The sequence below is a fragment of the Lynx canadensis genome, chromosome X (genome assembly GCF_007474595.2).
Source record: "Lynx canadensis isolate LIC74 chromosome X, mLynCan4.pri.v2, whole genome shotgun sequence".
NCBI lineage: Eukaryota > Metazoa > Chordata > Mammalia > Carnivora > Felidae > Lynx > Lynx canadensis.
The window spans coordinates 47,201,539-47,216,902 of record NC_044321.2 but is presented as its reverse complement, the minus strand read 5'-3'; the positions used below and the strand labels follow the sequence as shown (position 1 = coordinate 47,216,902).

Below are 15,364 nucleotides of genomic sequence, written 5' to 3'. Positions count from 1 at the left end.
CCAAAGACATAAATACATTGCCACCATCATACCTGTGCTTGTACTGTTACCCATTCCAGGAATGCCTTCTACTTCACAGACCGTATATCCGAACTTTTCTTGGGTTTAAGGACCAGTTCTACTTGAGGTCTGTCAGTTCAAGAGATAGATATTTTAATATTATGACATCTGTCATTAGTCTACTTTTCCTGGGTATTCCACTTTATCCCTGCCCCTAAGATGTGCACACAGAGCCACTCAACTGTGTGACCTGTCTGTGCTCTTCATAGTGTCTAGAACATAGGATACCCTGTGTAGATGTTTCATAGATGAATAATGTGGAACATCTTAGAGATGGTGTAAAAGATGATGGAGAAAAATACAGGGGAACTCATCTTGGGGATAGTGATTGTCTCTGTTTCTTTCTCCATCTTTTTCAGGCAGTGTGCCCTGGCAGCCCTGAAGGATGTCCATAACTATCTCAGCCGTGAGGAAGGTCATGTTGCGGTAAAGAAATTTGCATTTTTCCTCAAGTTTCTGCTGGGATGAATGACAGCTAATATGTATTGAACATTTACTATGTTACACACATTATTCTAAGTAATTTGCAAATATTAATTTAATTCTGCCTTCTTCCAAGAGGCAGGCATTGTTGTTATACTCCATGGTATAGCATAGAAGAATGACACAGAGATTAAATAATTTTCCAAGGTGGCACAGCGTGTTTGCAGCAAAGCCAAAACTAGAATTCAGGTTGTATAGCTCCAAAATCTATACCTTTAACCACTATGCTTTACCACTCTACCTCCAAGAATTCAGTAAGACTACACTAGAGTTTAAGAGTACTGTACAAATATTTCTTAGTTCTAGAGATTTACCTAAATATCTATTCAATTTAATCCCATAGACCCTGGGCATAAGATTTGTGAAATCTAAAAGGAGAATAAATCCTCAAATGGTCCCATCTAAGGTGCTGAGGGTAAAGAGTTTCCTGTTCTTGAAGAGCTCCAAAGTGTTGGGGAAGGAAGAAGCCTCAACTAGGAGTTGAAAAGATCTATCCTAGCTTTGCTCTGTCAGCAACTCTTGGTGGCCTTGATTAAGGCAAATATTTCCTCTAAGCCTCAGCTATTTTACCTATAAAATGACCTTAATAAAAATTTACAATTCTTCTCTTATTTATACCTAAAGTCTGCTACATTTCTGGACTGACAACAAAGGCTCAATGAATGCTTGAGAAATCGGCATAAGTCAACTCCAAATCATTCCTATCCTTCAAAACTCAGTTCAAGGTCTATCTCACCCTGGAAGTCCTCCACTTAGCATAAGGACAGTCAAGGAGTAGGTGTTCTTTCAGCACTATATTCAGAGTAAATCAATCTCATCATTTGCCTCTAGGTTTTTGATGCCACCAACACTACTAGAGAACGACGGTCACTAATTCTGCAGTTTGCGAAAGAACATGGTTACAAGGTATAGTTACATTCCCACTCTCATCTAGGGCTTACTTATCTAGTACAAATTCCAAAGAAAGGCAAACCAGAGAACTCCAAGCTGCCAAATCAGCTACAAATCAGGCTCAACATTTTAATTTGGTTATATGGTTTTTCAGATCACAGAAGCAAAGAAACAGAATAGGAAAGAAGAGGTGTTATATTAGGCAATGGAAGATAATTGCTGACAGGCTGCTGACACTGTGGGGCGTGGAAATGAAGAAGGAGGGAAGACAGCCACTTATAGTGGATATATAAGAATATATAAGAACTAAAAACCAGTAAAAACATAAAAATTAATCTAGGGCTATTCAGTTTAGAGTCAATATGCCTCATAAAACTCAGAATCATGGAAAGCACCACCGAATGAAATTATGTTGTCAGAGATGCCTCTAGATATGACTCAGAGCCACCAAGAAGAAGTCAAGCTATGTTTGGCCATACCAAACATAATTCTCTGCCAGAAATCTCTCTTCTTTTTCTCTTATAGGTCTTTTTCATTGAGTCCATCTGTAATGACCCTGGCATCATTGCAGAAAACATCAGGGTAAGGAACACCTGTTACCTTTCCTCCTCACTTTTCCTCTGGCTTGGATAATGTATAAAAATACCTCTATTACATTAAAGGTGGTATTCTTCTCTGAGGTTCTCTATTCTACTTCCTATAGGAAGTATTCCCTGGCCATCCTTGCCTACAATGATCCTAAGAAATTTAAAGAAGCCAATGTGGGGTGCCTGGGTGCCTCAGTTGGTTAAGCGTCCAACTCTTTATTTCAGCTCAGGTCATGATCTCATGGTTTGTGAGTTTGAACCCTACATGGGTCCCTGTGCTGGCAGTGTGGAGTCTGCTTGGGATTCTCTCTCTCTCTCTCTCTCTCTCTCTCTCTTCCTCTCTGTCTTTCTCTCTCAAAATAAATGAATAAACTTTTAAAAAGAAGCCAAGGTAATATAAAGTCCTTAACATGCACTAGGCACCAAGCTTGACTCTTACTGATTTGTGACAACAAACCTGCATGTTAGGAATCATTTCATTGTTGGAGAGAGAAAATAGAGGTTCCAAGATAGGCGACGTGTCAAGGATTCATACAACTAGAAAGAGGTAGAACTGGGACTGGAGCTCAGGCTTGTATCAAGAATATATCTGCTTTTATTTTTTTAAATATAATATACTGCCAAATTGGTTTCCATACAACACCCAGTGCTCATCATAACAAGTGCCCACCTCCATGTCCATGACCCACTTTCTCCTCTCCCCCACCTCCTGTCAACCCTTAGTTTGTTCTCACTCCTTAAGAGTCTCTTATGGTTTGCCTCACTCCCTCTCTGTAACTTTTTCTTTCCCCTTCCCCTCCCCTGTGGTCTTCTGTTAAGGCACCAAAATTGGCAAAGACGAAGTCAAACTTTCACTTTTCGCAGACGACATGGAAAACCCAACAGACTCCAACAAAAGTCTGCTAGAACTGATACCTGAATTCAGCAAAGTCACAGGGTACAAAATTAATGTATAGAAATCGGTTGCATTTTTATACACCAATAATGAAGCAACAGAAAGAGAAATAAAGAAACTGATCCCATTCACAATTGCACTAAGAACTGCCTTTAGATTCTAGGCCCATAGCCTAGAACTGGATTGCCCACCACATTTTGTTTTCCCCTATTTCATGAAATTACTGGATTTTGGGGACAGAAGAGACCTTAAAGGTCACCCCCTTCAACCCTCCCTCAGATACTTGTAATTTCAGCTAAATGTTTGCCTATATTTTCTTTTCATACCTCCAGTGACAAGAGACTCATTGCCTTCATCAAATTCAGTCAATTGAAGCTGAAATATGCCTCCCCGAAATTTTCACTGATTGGTCCTATTTTTGCTTCTTGGAGCATAGAACATCTACAATCCCTTTCTTCTTCATCCACCCTTCTACCCATTTACTGATTCAACACGAATTGAATCTATACAACTGAACTGAACCACTCTGAGTATTAGAGACATAGAGGAGAGTCCTGCCCTTGAGCTCACAGTCTAATGAGAGATAGCGGTGAGTTTATAGACATAACTATAAGATCAGTGCTGAGATGAAGAAATAAAGGGGGCTGTGGGAGAACATTGTTGAGAAACTAACCTTGCATGGGAGGGATAGGGGTATATCAGGGAAGGATTCTCAAAGAAAGCAATAGCTGACCTGAATCTTAAAGAATGCATAGGAATTTGGCAGGTGAAGAATTGGATATAAGGGAACAACATATATTAATTATGGTATCTCCAGGGAACTATAACTGGTTTAAGTTAGCTAGAGCAAAGCAATGAGAGAGCAATGGGAGATAAGATGAAAAAATAATTTGGGGCTCAATTATGACAAATGGGTCACCCAGTGAAATAGTTCACACTGTTCCCTAAAAGATATAAGAAAATAGTGCACAGTTTTAAGCAGGGAAATGCCATGGTCAGATGTGCATGTTAAAAAATATCTTTCTGGCTACTAGTTTGAGGAATACATCAGAAGTAACAAGACTGTAGACAAGAGTAATTAGCCACAAAGCTAGAGTAAGCATCCAGGCAAGAGAGAATGGAAATCAATAGGAAGGATATTTAGAAGATAGAGTGAAGATGATGGGGCAAGGAGATACAGCCTACTGAGAGGTGGGGGATGAAGACACATAAAGGATGACTCCTATATTCCTTTTAGGCTCAGGTAACTGAGTGGATTATAGTGCCATTCACTGAGATAGTAAATGGGGGTGGAGAAGATAGGCATTGGGGGATTAGGAGATGTGAATCCTTCAGAAATTTAAAGCCAACATGCTATGTTCTCTCATTAAACACTCAACACATGTAAGCCATTATGAACCTTGGCCAAAATCTTCTGTCCCTCTTCATCCATTTCTCACATCACAATTTCTGCTCCTCTTTTAAGTGTTCTTCTTAAACAGTGTGTGCTCTGGAACTGAGTACAATATAACAGGCCTTGCTTAATCACATAGAGATAAGAAATGAGGAGTTACACACTCCAAATTTTCTTCAAATGACTGACTTTGTAAACTTGGGCAAGACCCTTTGTCCAAGTCTCAATTTTATCATTTTTGTTATGAAGGATGTTGTACTCAATGATTTCTAAGGGCACTTCCAAAGGGCACTGTTAGAGTCTCTGTCTTTCATAGTTCCTCTATTCTACCTTTTCTTAGCAAGTAAAACTTGGAAGCCCTGATTACATAGACTGTGACCGGGAAAAGGTTCTGGAAGACTTTCTAAAGAGAATTGAGTGCTATGAGGTCAACTACCAACCCTTGGATGATGAACTGGACAGGTAAGAACCCTGAACCCTAAAGCCCAGGACTGGATCCTTAACCCTATTGTCATGTCCTTTAGGACCTGGGAAAATAACCTCCCTCTCTGGGCATCAACCTCTCTATCTGTAAAATCAGGGAGCTAGATTTGATGATTTGTCTTCAAGAACCCTCCAAGTTCTAATTATCTGAGGTGGTGATTCCTTGATATGTGAAACGTCCGTTGAAGTGTTAAAGTAGTGCCTTCCTGAACAATATGGATAGATCAGGATGCTGGTCTCTGGTAACAAATGCCCCCCTCCTATGGTTTTTGCTATTATTTTTTCAAAATTATTGCTCACACATGGGTGACACTTAAGTTTCCAAATATGTTCACCTTCTTTGTTTCATCACATACCCTCACCACCCCTATAAAGGAAGCCAAAATAGATCTTATGTTCATACATTTTCAAGAAGAGGAAATTGAGTCTTAGAAAGCTGAAACCACTTGTTCAAGCTTCTGGCACAAATCAGGGGATAGAATTCAGATTCTAACAATATATTTTGTCTCCTACTCATATCTCTTTTCACAAAACCCATGTACCTTTTCAGTCAATAAGTATTTTGCCCTTTTGGGCTGTGGTGTACATAGGGGGTATAAATAATGGTAAGAGAGGTGGTTTCTATCCTCAGGTAGCTTCCATCATGACTTGACATACGGGAAGATACATAAAAAATATGAAACTCTCATTCATAATGCCAGCTAAAAATTAGAAAGATGTTATCTGGTAGTACAGGGAATGTGTGAGTTTTGGGCATAGGATATTACCAGAATCCTACTCCTCAAAATGGGCTGTGATGATCAGAGACTCTGGTCATCCATATCCTTTGAACCCCCAAGTGAGAAGTATAAGGAGGCTTCAAATAGTCATTCAAACCTTAAGAAGTTTAAAGAGCAGCCTTACTGCTTTCCCAGCCAAAGTCCTATGAGGCAAGAATTGTTACTGCCTCAGTCCTTAGGTGGGTAAACTGAGACCCAGAGCAGGTCAAGGACTTACCTGAGTCCACATAATGAGTCAGTAGAATACTTATTCAAACGCTTATTTTCAAACTTCCAGACTGGTTCTCCCCCTCCCATATCCCTTAATCATAAAGAAGTGTCACATCAGACTTAGACACTCAGTGCAAGGAGCAAGACCTTTATGTACAATTGTAAAGATTGTTCACTGTGCAAGGACAACCAGGTCAAGGGCACACTTTCTTTTTTTCCCCAAGCATGTGTGCTGGAGTGAGGCTGTTTCTGCCCTGATGACAGTGTAACTTTTTCAAGTGTCCATAAATGCACCATATAGGCTAGCACCATGTGGTGAAAGAAGCTTGAAGAAGGGGAGTTAAAGTGAAATAATGGCATTAAGAAAGCCCCTAGCCTTCGGCCTATACTCCTGCAGGTGTTCAGCTAGTGTTTTATTAATCAGTTTGGGCCTGAAGGTGACAGATTCTGAAGGTTGGTTTTATTTAATCATTTTTACATCAACAGACATTTACAGCCCATGCATCTGGGTCCAACCAAACCTGTGCCCCAGGAATCCAAAGAGGAAAGGGCTGTCCCTGCTTTGACAAAATACCCGCTTGGTTGGAGAAGACAATACACAATGTGCAGTTGATCAGAATTGTGGAAATGATAAACCAAGTGGGCTAGAAGAACACAGAGGGGAAGACCCAGCACAGTTTGGAAAAAAAAAAATCTGAAAGAGCAGGTTTACCTAGTATAGGTAGAAAAGACACATGTTTGGAGTGCCAGAAGGGTGGAGGCTACCAAAAATAAGAACAAAAAAATCTGGAAAGCTTTTTAATATTTTAATTCCAAAACAGCATCAATGTGATCAAGATGGAAAAAAAAAACAGAATTTCATAGGACCTTATCATATTATCATACAGTTTATAATTTTTATTTTACATTACACACGGTAGAGATGGGCATTAACTAATATAATACTTTTGGTGGGAAACACCTCTAAATGACTTCACATGATCCTAGACTCAACGAAAACTTAGAGTGAATGTGCTGGCTCTTGAAGGATGGTTGCACAGGAGCTCAGCTTTGGAAAGCAGGCAAAGAATGCCTTTTCAAGCAAAGAGAAAAGCATTTTGGAATGGCCTAGTTAAATCTGAATGAAAGTAGAGGGTGCAGAGAATATTCCAGCAAAAGCATGAAAGCTAGGTTGAAACAGAGAAATCATGGCATGGGTTAGGTCATGGGACCATGATGTCAGGCCAAGTGGGGCCAATGCTTGAAGACACCTGGAATGTCAGACTAAACTGAGCAAATAGGAAGTTCTCCTAGAGCCACCCAAGACCTAGTTTCAGGAACAGTCAGTAATTAGGCAAAAAAGCTACACCAGATATTTTCTACCCCTAGGTTCTGAGATCCTAGACAAGATAGTTGGAGAGGTTAACCTTAGGCAAATCACTTCCTCTTTCTGTGTTTCAGTTTCTTCTCCTATAAAATGAAGCTAATAATCCCTGAGTCCTAAGATGATTATAATGATTCATGTAGTTTGAAGTCCCCAGGGAGTGGGACAAAAGAAAATGCACAAAAGAAAATTCTCAGCAAGTGCAAGTGTCCTTTGGGAACCACTGGACATAGATGACAGGGATGGGCATGATTAAGCTCATGCTTAATGAGCAGCTAAAAAAGGACTTCTCTAGGAAAATCGGAGGAGAGGCTTTCTGAAACCAAACCCCTCAGCCACTGCTTTACATGATTTGGGGTAGTGCAGCTATTTCTATTTACTTGGTTTTTTTAGTGTGCACCCAGGGTTGCTGGTGTGTCACCCCATTGCTGCAACCTTCCCCACCTCTTCCCAGGGATCTTACCTCTTATAGTCCAGCAACTAAAGGATTCATACCTGGTTTGTCAGGGTCCTCAGAAGACTTACTCCATGGTTCTAGTGTTCTGATTAGTCAGTGTTGCCCATTCCCAGCTTCTCTGCAGACAGGTTGTTGAGTAGTTTGATTATCACTCTGTGTGTAGTTATTAGTCCATGCCTAGAACACAGAATTGAGGGGATAAAAAAGGGGCTTGAAGCAAGGACCACAAGATTTCCACTAATGTTGTGGAGAGCCTCTGCATCCCCATACCCCAATACTTGGCACACCTACGAGTAAATGACTGTTTATGGAAGGGGTGTTGAGCATTGATGGTGCGTTTCCAAGTGTGTGTTCTTGACTAGCCTAAGAGCTCCCAAAGGGCAGATGCTGAGTCACCATCTCAAGCACAATGCTTAGAACAGAAGAGGGTGTGTTTGTTGACTGCATGACAGATGGGGGGAGAAATCCCAATCCTTTTCCCTTTCTGAGTGAGAAGAGAGACATATACACAGACACAAGTGCACCCAGACACAATCTGGTAGCTACCTGTAGAATGTCAAATACAATATATCATATCAGAGGCTTAAATAATAGAGATGCAGAGCTCAGCTTGAGATTTAAAAGAGTGAATAGACAATTGAGGAGCTGCCAGTGAGATGTGGAAGGCAGCCAGGGACACAGGGGACTACTGCTTTTCTCTGAGTATGTCAAGAGTGTGAACCACAGAGAAGAGAACCCAGATGCCTGGAGTGTAAAAAAATAATGTTAGGAGATATCCTGTATTAAGATGAAACTGAGGAAAGGAGACAGGGGGAGATGGTAGCAGGCAGTGAGCTCTTTGGGGTGGCCAAGAGCCTAGTCTCTAGAATGGGTACCCAGAACAGGGCAAGGCATGGCATTTTGTTAGAGGGCAAAGTTAGGTGAAAGCTGCATTGTACAGGAAGCTTGAAAGCAGGGTGTGTGGTTGGGGCTTTGTCTTGGGATCAACCTCTACACTGTCATCCCCTGAGCTGCTTGCTCCTGCTTGGGCTGGCCCAGCCACCTCTCCTACATCAAGATCTTCGATGTGGGCACACGCTACATGGTGAACCGAGTGCAAGACCACATCCAGAGCCGCACAGTCTACTATCTCATGAACATCCATGTCACACCCCGCTCCATCTACCTATGCCGGCATGGTGAGAGTGAACTAAACCTCAGAGGCCGCATTGGAGGTGACTCTGGCCTCTCAGCTCGGGGCAAGCAGGTAGGAAGGGCCCCATGTATCCAAGGCATTGACTGATCTGGCCCAGGTGGGCCATGGGTGGGTGGTGTGGCCACTGCCTGGGCCCTGAGGATGGGAGGGAGACTCAGTGGCAGAGTAAAAGCAGTTTTTGGTCACAGCCACTCTTCCACTCCATCATCCACTCAGTGTTGTCCCAACCTTGAATGGCTTCCATGTATCAACAGCATCTGCAAATCTGATAACTTGGTCTTGGCACTTAAGGCCTGCCCAGATCTGGCTGCACCTCCAGCCTCATTACAGTTAGAACACTTCACTCCTGCCTGACTTGTCCCCTCATCTTTCTCACAGCTCTGTGCCTTTGCTTGTACAATTTCTCCAACCCAGCCTGCCCTCCTCTGTCATCTGGTCATCATCACTTGCACAGACAGCTTCCCTGGATCCTTGAATCCATCTTCTCCTCCCTTACTTAAGGCTGATGCCACAGCCCCCAGCCCCCATTACAGGTTATTTCACTGTCAGAACTTGTCCCCTACCAGTTACAGCTCTTTTCCTGCCCTCCATCCCCCACCCCTTTCCAAGGTATAGCTCCTGCTCCATGTTTTGGTCCAGGAAACCCTCCCGTGTCCTCCCCTGCCCTCCCAGGCAGGTCACTGTGCCCTGGGCTCCATATCTCCCAGTCCTGGCCCATCTCTGACTCTGTGGCATGAATCTCTTCTCTCTAGCCAGGCATAGTAAACCTGTACATTCTGGGTATAAAATAAAATAAAATAAAAACACATGTTTTCCTTAGTGTCTGGCCCTGTGCCTGGGCTTGTTAACACAACTATTGTTCTTGCTGGGAGGATGGCTTGGGTAGGACAAATGGGAAATGAGGTGCAGGAGGGAGGGAACACTATCTTTTATTGGGCACCTGTGTACAGTCACAGCACCATCTGCTGTGAGCCTCATTTAATCTTCACAGCTCTGTGGGGTGGGCATTACCATTAATGGTTTATGAAACCTGATGAAGCTAAGGCCCAAGGAGGAGCAAAGAGCAGTCCCAGGTCATGCAGCCAGTAAAAGAGAGAGCCAGGACTGAAAACCATGCTTTCCTGCCTGCCCCTCAGCATTTCCCACTGCAGAGGTGGTGGTGTCCTAGGCAAGGAACTGCACTGGAAGGCCCATGGCTCCCTTTCTGTTACCTTCAGACTGGCAGCCCCCCATTGAGGTAGACTCAAACCTCTGACTCCTACCCCTCTCACTCCTTAGAGCTGAATAGAGGGTATTGGTGGCATCACCCACCCCTGTCACATGGCACCACCTGCAACCAGAGTCTTTTGGCTGGGGCCAGCTATTGCCCTGCCCAGCTAATTCCCTACCTACACAGCACAATGCCCACTTTGGACACATGCCACCTCCACAGTGCATATCACTTTTGCACACAAACATGTGCATACACATGCACATGCCTGGCACCAACCTTCATGCTTATGGGAACAGTGAATCATAACAGTTTACAAAGCACTTTACCATTGACTGTCATCCATAATAAGTCACAGAGTCCGTCACCTTGTGTGTGTCAGGGAGCATTCTGTGTGCTCCTTGTTCACTATCTAACATGACACTCATAGAATCAGGCTGATGAGTTAATGCTGTTTGCATCTTACAGGCAGGAGCTACGAGGCTTTTTCCACTAGAGAACACTGCTGACTCACATCCATAATTAGAATGTGTGTACACAATGCCTATATTTGTACATATGCATATGTATATAGATTTTTGCATTTGTGTTGATATTCCTCACACACCCTCTGTGACTAATAACATGCCTAAATGCAGAAGAAGAGTGAATCACTTGATCATTTGGGGTCCCACAGCTCTTCCAAGTTCCTCTCAGTGCTGTCATCATTTCCCTCACTGGACTGTGTCTTGAGAACAGGACATCCTGATACCCACACATGACCACACACACTATGGATGTTTGAATGCCCTTAGAAGCTGGGTACCGAGACCCCCATGGTCAAAAAGAAATGCTCCCCAAATCCAATATCCCCTAATTCTAGACCATGTTGTGAGTATCCAGAACCCAGAATCTGCTGTCCTTCTGTACTGGAGTCCTTTTTCCATGTCTGCATGGGCCTATCCCAGAGTCTGTTCACCTGAGAGCAGACCATTTCACAGTAGTGTTTACCCCTAGGCAAAGGGATAGCCAAGGGGTCACTGTTTGTGGATCATGGGAATCAGTGGAGATAGGATGTGGACAGAACTTTGTCATGTACAAACATGTGCTCAAGGCATCTACAAGTGCAGGATGGAGGCAGAAATGGGAATAGAAGAGAGGTTGACTGTGGACTGCCTTCATTTGTACTCTTGTCCTAGGCTCCAGAAATGCCAGAGTTGGGCTGTTTGAATGAACAATCGAGTAGGGGGTTTAATAAGCATCAATGAACACACACACATATAAACATATACACACATAAGCACACATACCCTTTTCTATTCCCTTAATCCTTGTCATATCCTTGTTTATAAATTGAAAAATTTAAATTATACTTTCTTGTTCATTATTATTTCACCATTTGTGGTAGATCTGAGTTTATTCTTACAGCTACTCTGTCTTCTTTCATCTCTCTCTTTCTCCCCTCCTCCTTCTCTGCACCCCCACCTCCTAGTATGCTTATGCCCTGGCCAACTTCATTCAGTCCCAGGGCATCAGCTCCCTGAAGGTGTGGACCAGCCACATGAAGAGGACTATCCAGACAGCTGAGGCCCTGGGTGTTCCTTATGAGCAGTGGAAGGCCCTGAACGAAATTGATGCGGTAAGATGGAAGGGGATGGATTTCCTGGTGATTTATAGGACCTGATTCTGGGATTATCCCCTGGATTGCTTCTGCTGCTTAACAACCAGCCATGTTCCATACACTGTTCTGTGTGTTGAGGGATCCACTGAAGGCCAGAACAGACATGTTCTCTGTCCTCATGGAGCTCAAAGGCAGGCCATAAATAAGACATTGCATTTTCTGTGACAAGGGTTGTAACAAAGGAAGTACAAAGGAGATGAGGTTGGAAAGGAAGGCAGCTCATAGAGTTTTGTAATTAATGTTCAGGGATTTGGATACTGCTTTAAAAATGGGAAGCCAATGATGTAGTCTAAGTCAAGGAAGAGTGGCATGAATGTAATTCACATTTTTTAAAAAGAAGGTAATACCATGTTATTTCAATAAATTGTGGAATTTAATAAATAAACAAATGAACAAAGAAAAAAAGAGATAAACTGAAAACAGACTCTGAAATAGAACAAATTGATGGTTACCAGAGGGGAGGTGGGTGGGTGGATGAGTGAAATAGATAAAGGGTATTAAGAGTACACTTATCTTCATGAGCATTGAGAAATGTATAGAGTTGTTGAATATTCTATATTCAATTGTTGAATTTTTGAATATTATACACCTAAAACCAATATAACACTGTATGTTAATGATACTTGATAAATAATAAATAAATAAATAAATAAATAAATAAATAAGAGACCATTCTGGTCATGTGTGGAAACTAGGTGGGAAGAGGGCAAGAATAAGCATGTAGATTAGTATGGAGATGGCTGCATTAGTCCAGGCAAGAGGTGAAGGTATGAGGGACTAGAGTAGTGGCATTGAAGATAGATCAAAGAAAAACTTCATCTGACTTTCTTGACATGGCAATCTCTCTTCAGGGTCAGGTTTTCCCATGAGCTCTTTAAGAAGGCATTTTTTCCTCCCCATTGTCTCATCTGCACTATAGGTATACTGACATCAGGTAGCATCCCACAGGTTATGATTGTTAGGCCTTAAAGTAAAAGCTTTACCACAAACATAGATAACTTGCATGTAGGTAGGTTAACTTGCTTGCCTGGTAGATATACTTCTATAAATACAGGGAGGTATATGTGTGTATACATACATACATATGTACTTAGATATAGATGTACAGAGATATGCATATTTAGAAAAAGAATATATAGTATTGCTCTACATATCACATATATTTGCTGTAAAATACATTCAAGCAAATATATAAAGAGATCAGTCACTACTTGTTTCTGGTGCATATGTGGTGTAAGCATTTATTGGGTACCTACTTTGTTTCAGGCTCTGGGGTGGTGTTGGAGACAGATTGATTCTTGCCTTCACTGAGTTTTAAGTCTAAACAGGGTAAATTAAAAAAAACAGAGGGATACAAAACAGCATGTGTGCTATAGGCTAGACCATTTATGCACAGATGTCAGGGCAGGGCATCTGAGCCACACAGGATCTGCCTGGAAGAAGTGATACCTAGCTGAGAGTTAATTAACAGTGATCCAGGTAGAGAAGATCAGGAATGATATGTCAGGAGAAATCATAATAATTAAAAAAGGTTGTGTGTGTGTGTGTGTGTGTGTGTGTTGTGTGTTGTGTGTGTTGTGTGTGTAGATCTGCTAAGATTGTAACAGTGGAGACAGGGAAGAAAAAGGGATGGATTTTAGAGAAATTTAGCAGATAGAATCTTAGAAACTGGCTATGGGGGAGGGGTAAGGAAGAAGTAAGAATTTAGAATAATGCCTAAGTTTCTGGTTTATTTTCCATGATCAATAATATATTAACAATTAGTACTACTGATTGAATCTTTAAAATGAGACTTGTACATTCTGTGCTAATCTCTTTTATATATTTTATCTCTAATATTCAAAACACATTTGTAAGGTAGTTGTAATTCTCCTCATTTTTCAGTAGAGGAAAATAAAATTCTAAGAGGTAGGCAATTTGCCTTAAGTCAATAGGAAGTCAGTGGCCATAGGGTACTTGGTTGGCTCAGTCGGTTCAGTGCCCGACTTCAGCTCAGGTCATGATCTCATGGTTCAGGTTGTGAGGTCCAGCCCAGCATCAGATTCTGTGCTGACAGCTCTGAGCTTGGAGCCTGCTTCGGATTCTGTCTCCCTCTCTCTCTGCCCCTCCCCTGCTAGTGCTCTCTTTCTTTCTCTCAAAAATAAATAAACATTAATTTTTTTAAGTCAGTGGCCATTTCCACCATTTCCACAGGAAAAAGGCTCCAGGTATGTCTCAGAATAGAAAGTCAAAGCCAATCTGGAAGGACCTTGTGTATCCATTAGGGTATGCTTTCTCCCATGGACAGTGTCGATGGAGAAGTTTGACACTGCAGAGCTGTTTGTGAGCTGTGTCAGGGGCAAACTTCACCCCTAATGGAAGGCTGTTAGATGATTCAAAAGACAAAAACAAGAGCCAATTGCTCCTTACAGGAAAGTCTAATCAGAATGCACACAATCAAAAGGAAACTTTATAAACCTAAATGCTTCCCACCCCCACTCCCAGCAGCCACCTCACTTCTGGGGATTTTTCAGTGAACTTGGGAAGCTCTCATGTGCTCCTGAGAAACTCCTCTTATCTCTGGATTCCTTCTTTGGGTGAGGACACCATATCTCCCCAAGGCCCATTCTGAAAGCATTAGGAATTCATTAATGTTTGCCTTCTGATATGTCTGTGGATACCTATTTCTTTATCTGCCAGAGGTTCTGAAGCAGATGTAGGAGCAGAGGAGATGGGAAATGCTATAAAATGGGAGCATACTGTTGTGTATGTGAGCACATGTGTGTGCTTGCATACACAGTCATAGACACCCACCACAAATATGCTTACACCCACCATAAATATGCTTACACTCACAGACATGCACTTCACAGACACAGTGATCTTCTAGTCAGACACAGAATCCCTCTCAGACACATCTACCAATCTACACCCACACCATGCATGCACACACATACACACTCACAGATAGAGACACCTAGAGATACATATAGACAAACTCACCATAGACATACATGCAGTCTTTGTATACAAAGATACCTATATCACATAGACACGGAGAAGCATACTATGGTTGGAAATGTATGTAGTACAGATGCATAACCTCAAGTGTATTACCACAAATTCACATGACCTCCAACATAAGCACACAGATACTCACATATAGACACCAGAGACATAATCAGAGACATACACACTCACAGAAACACATGCCACAGACACACTGAGACCCAAATGGAGAGACAGACCATAGAGACGCTCACACGAGCACATTCTCAGATGCTCAGACACTCTGTATACACACACACACACACACACACTCACACAAACACACTAAAAATACTGAGACAAATACACAAACACAAGACATAGGTCCTTAAACATACCAGCATGCTACACATACACACACAAATCAGTTACAAATCCTTAAACCCATATGTTTACAAAAAAATACTTATACAATGTACATATACAAACCTATTGGGACAACCACAAAGAAATACCACAGGTACCTACCATATACTATATGCTCAACCATGAACACATCTGTACATATGCACACAGTCTCACATCCACACACTTCGTGCGCACACACACACACACACTCAGACAACAGGCACACACTTAGATCTGTGTTTACAGAAACCCAGGTTATTGTGTGCTGTTGTTTCACAATCATTGGCCTCAGAACTATGGTAAAGGCTTGTGGGTTTCACCTT

At 42.0% G+C, this 15,364-nt stretch overlaps 1 protein-coding gene across 6 annotated transcripts in view; it reads left to right on the top strand.

The window, feature by feature from the left end:
• PFKFB1 (6-phosphofructo-2-kinase/fructose-2,6-biphosphatase 1) overlaps positions 1–15,364 on the top strand; it is a 155,551-nt gene that overhangs the window by 108,505 nt on the left and 31,682 nt on the right. For all 6 annotated transcript variants that reach the window (XM_030305580.1, XM_030305577.1, XM_030305581.1 and 3 more), the window contains 6 exons: positions 420–486; positions 1,375–1,449; positions 1,960–2,016; positions 4,650–4,771; positions 8,640–8,847; positions 11,478–11,624. In XM_030305580.1, coding sequence (XP_030161440.1) covers positions 420–486; positions 1,375–1,449; positions 1,960–2,016; positions 4,650–4,771; positions 8,640–8,847; positions 11,478–11,624 — 676 coding nt within the window. The remainder of the gene's footprint in view (positions 1–419; positions 487–1,374; positions 1,450–1,959; positions 2,017–4,649; positions 4,772–8,639; positions 8,848–11,477; positions 11,625–15,364) is intronic.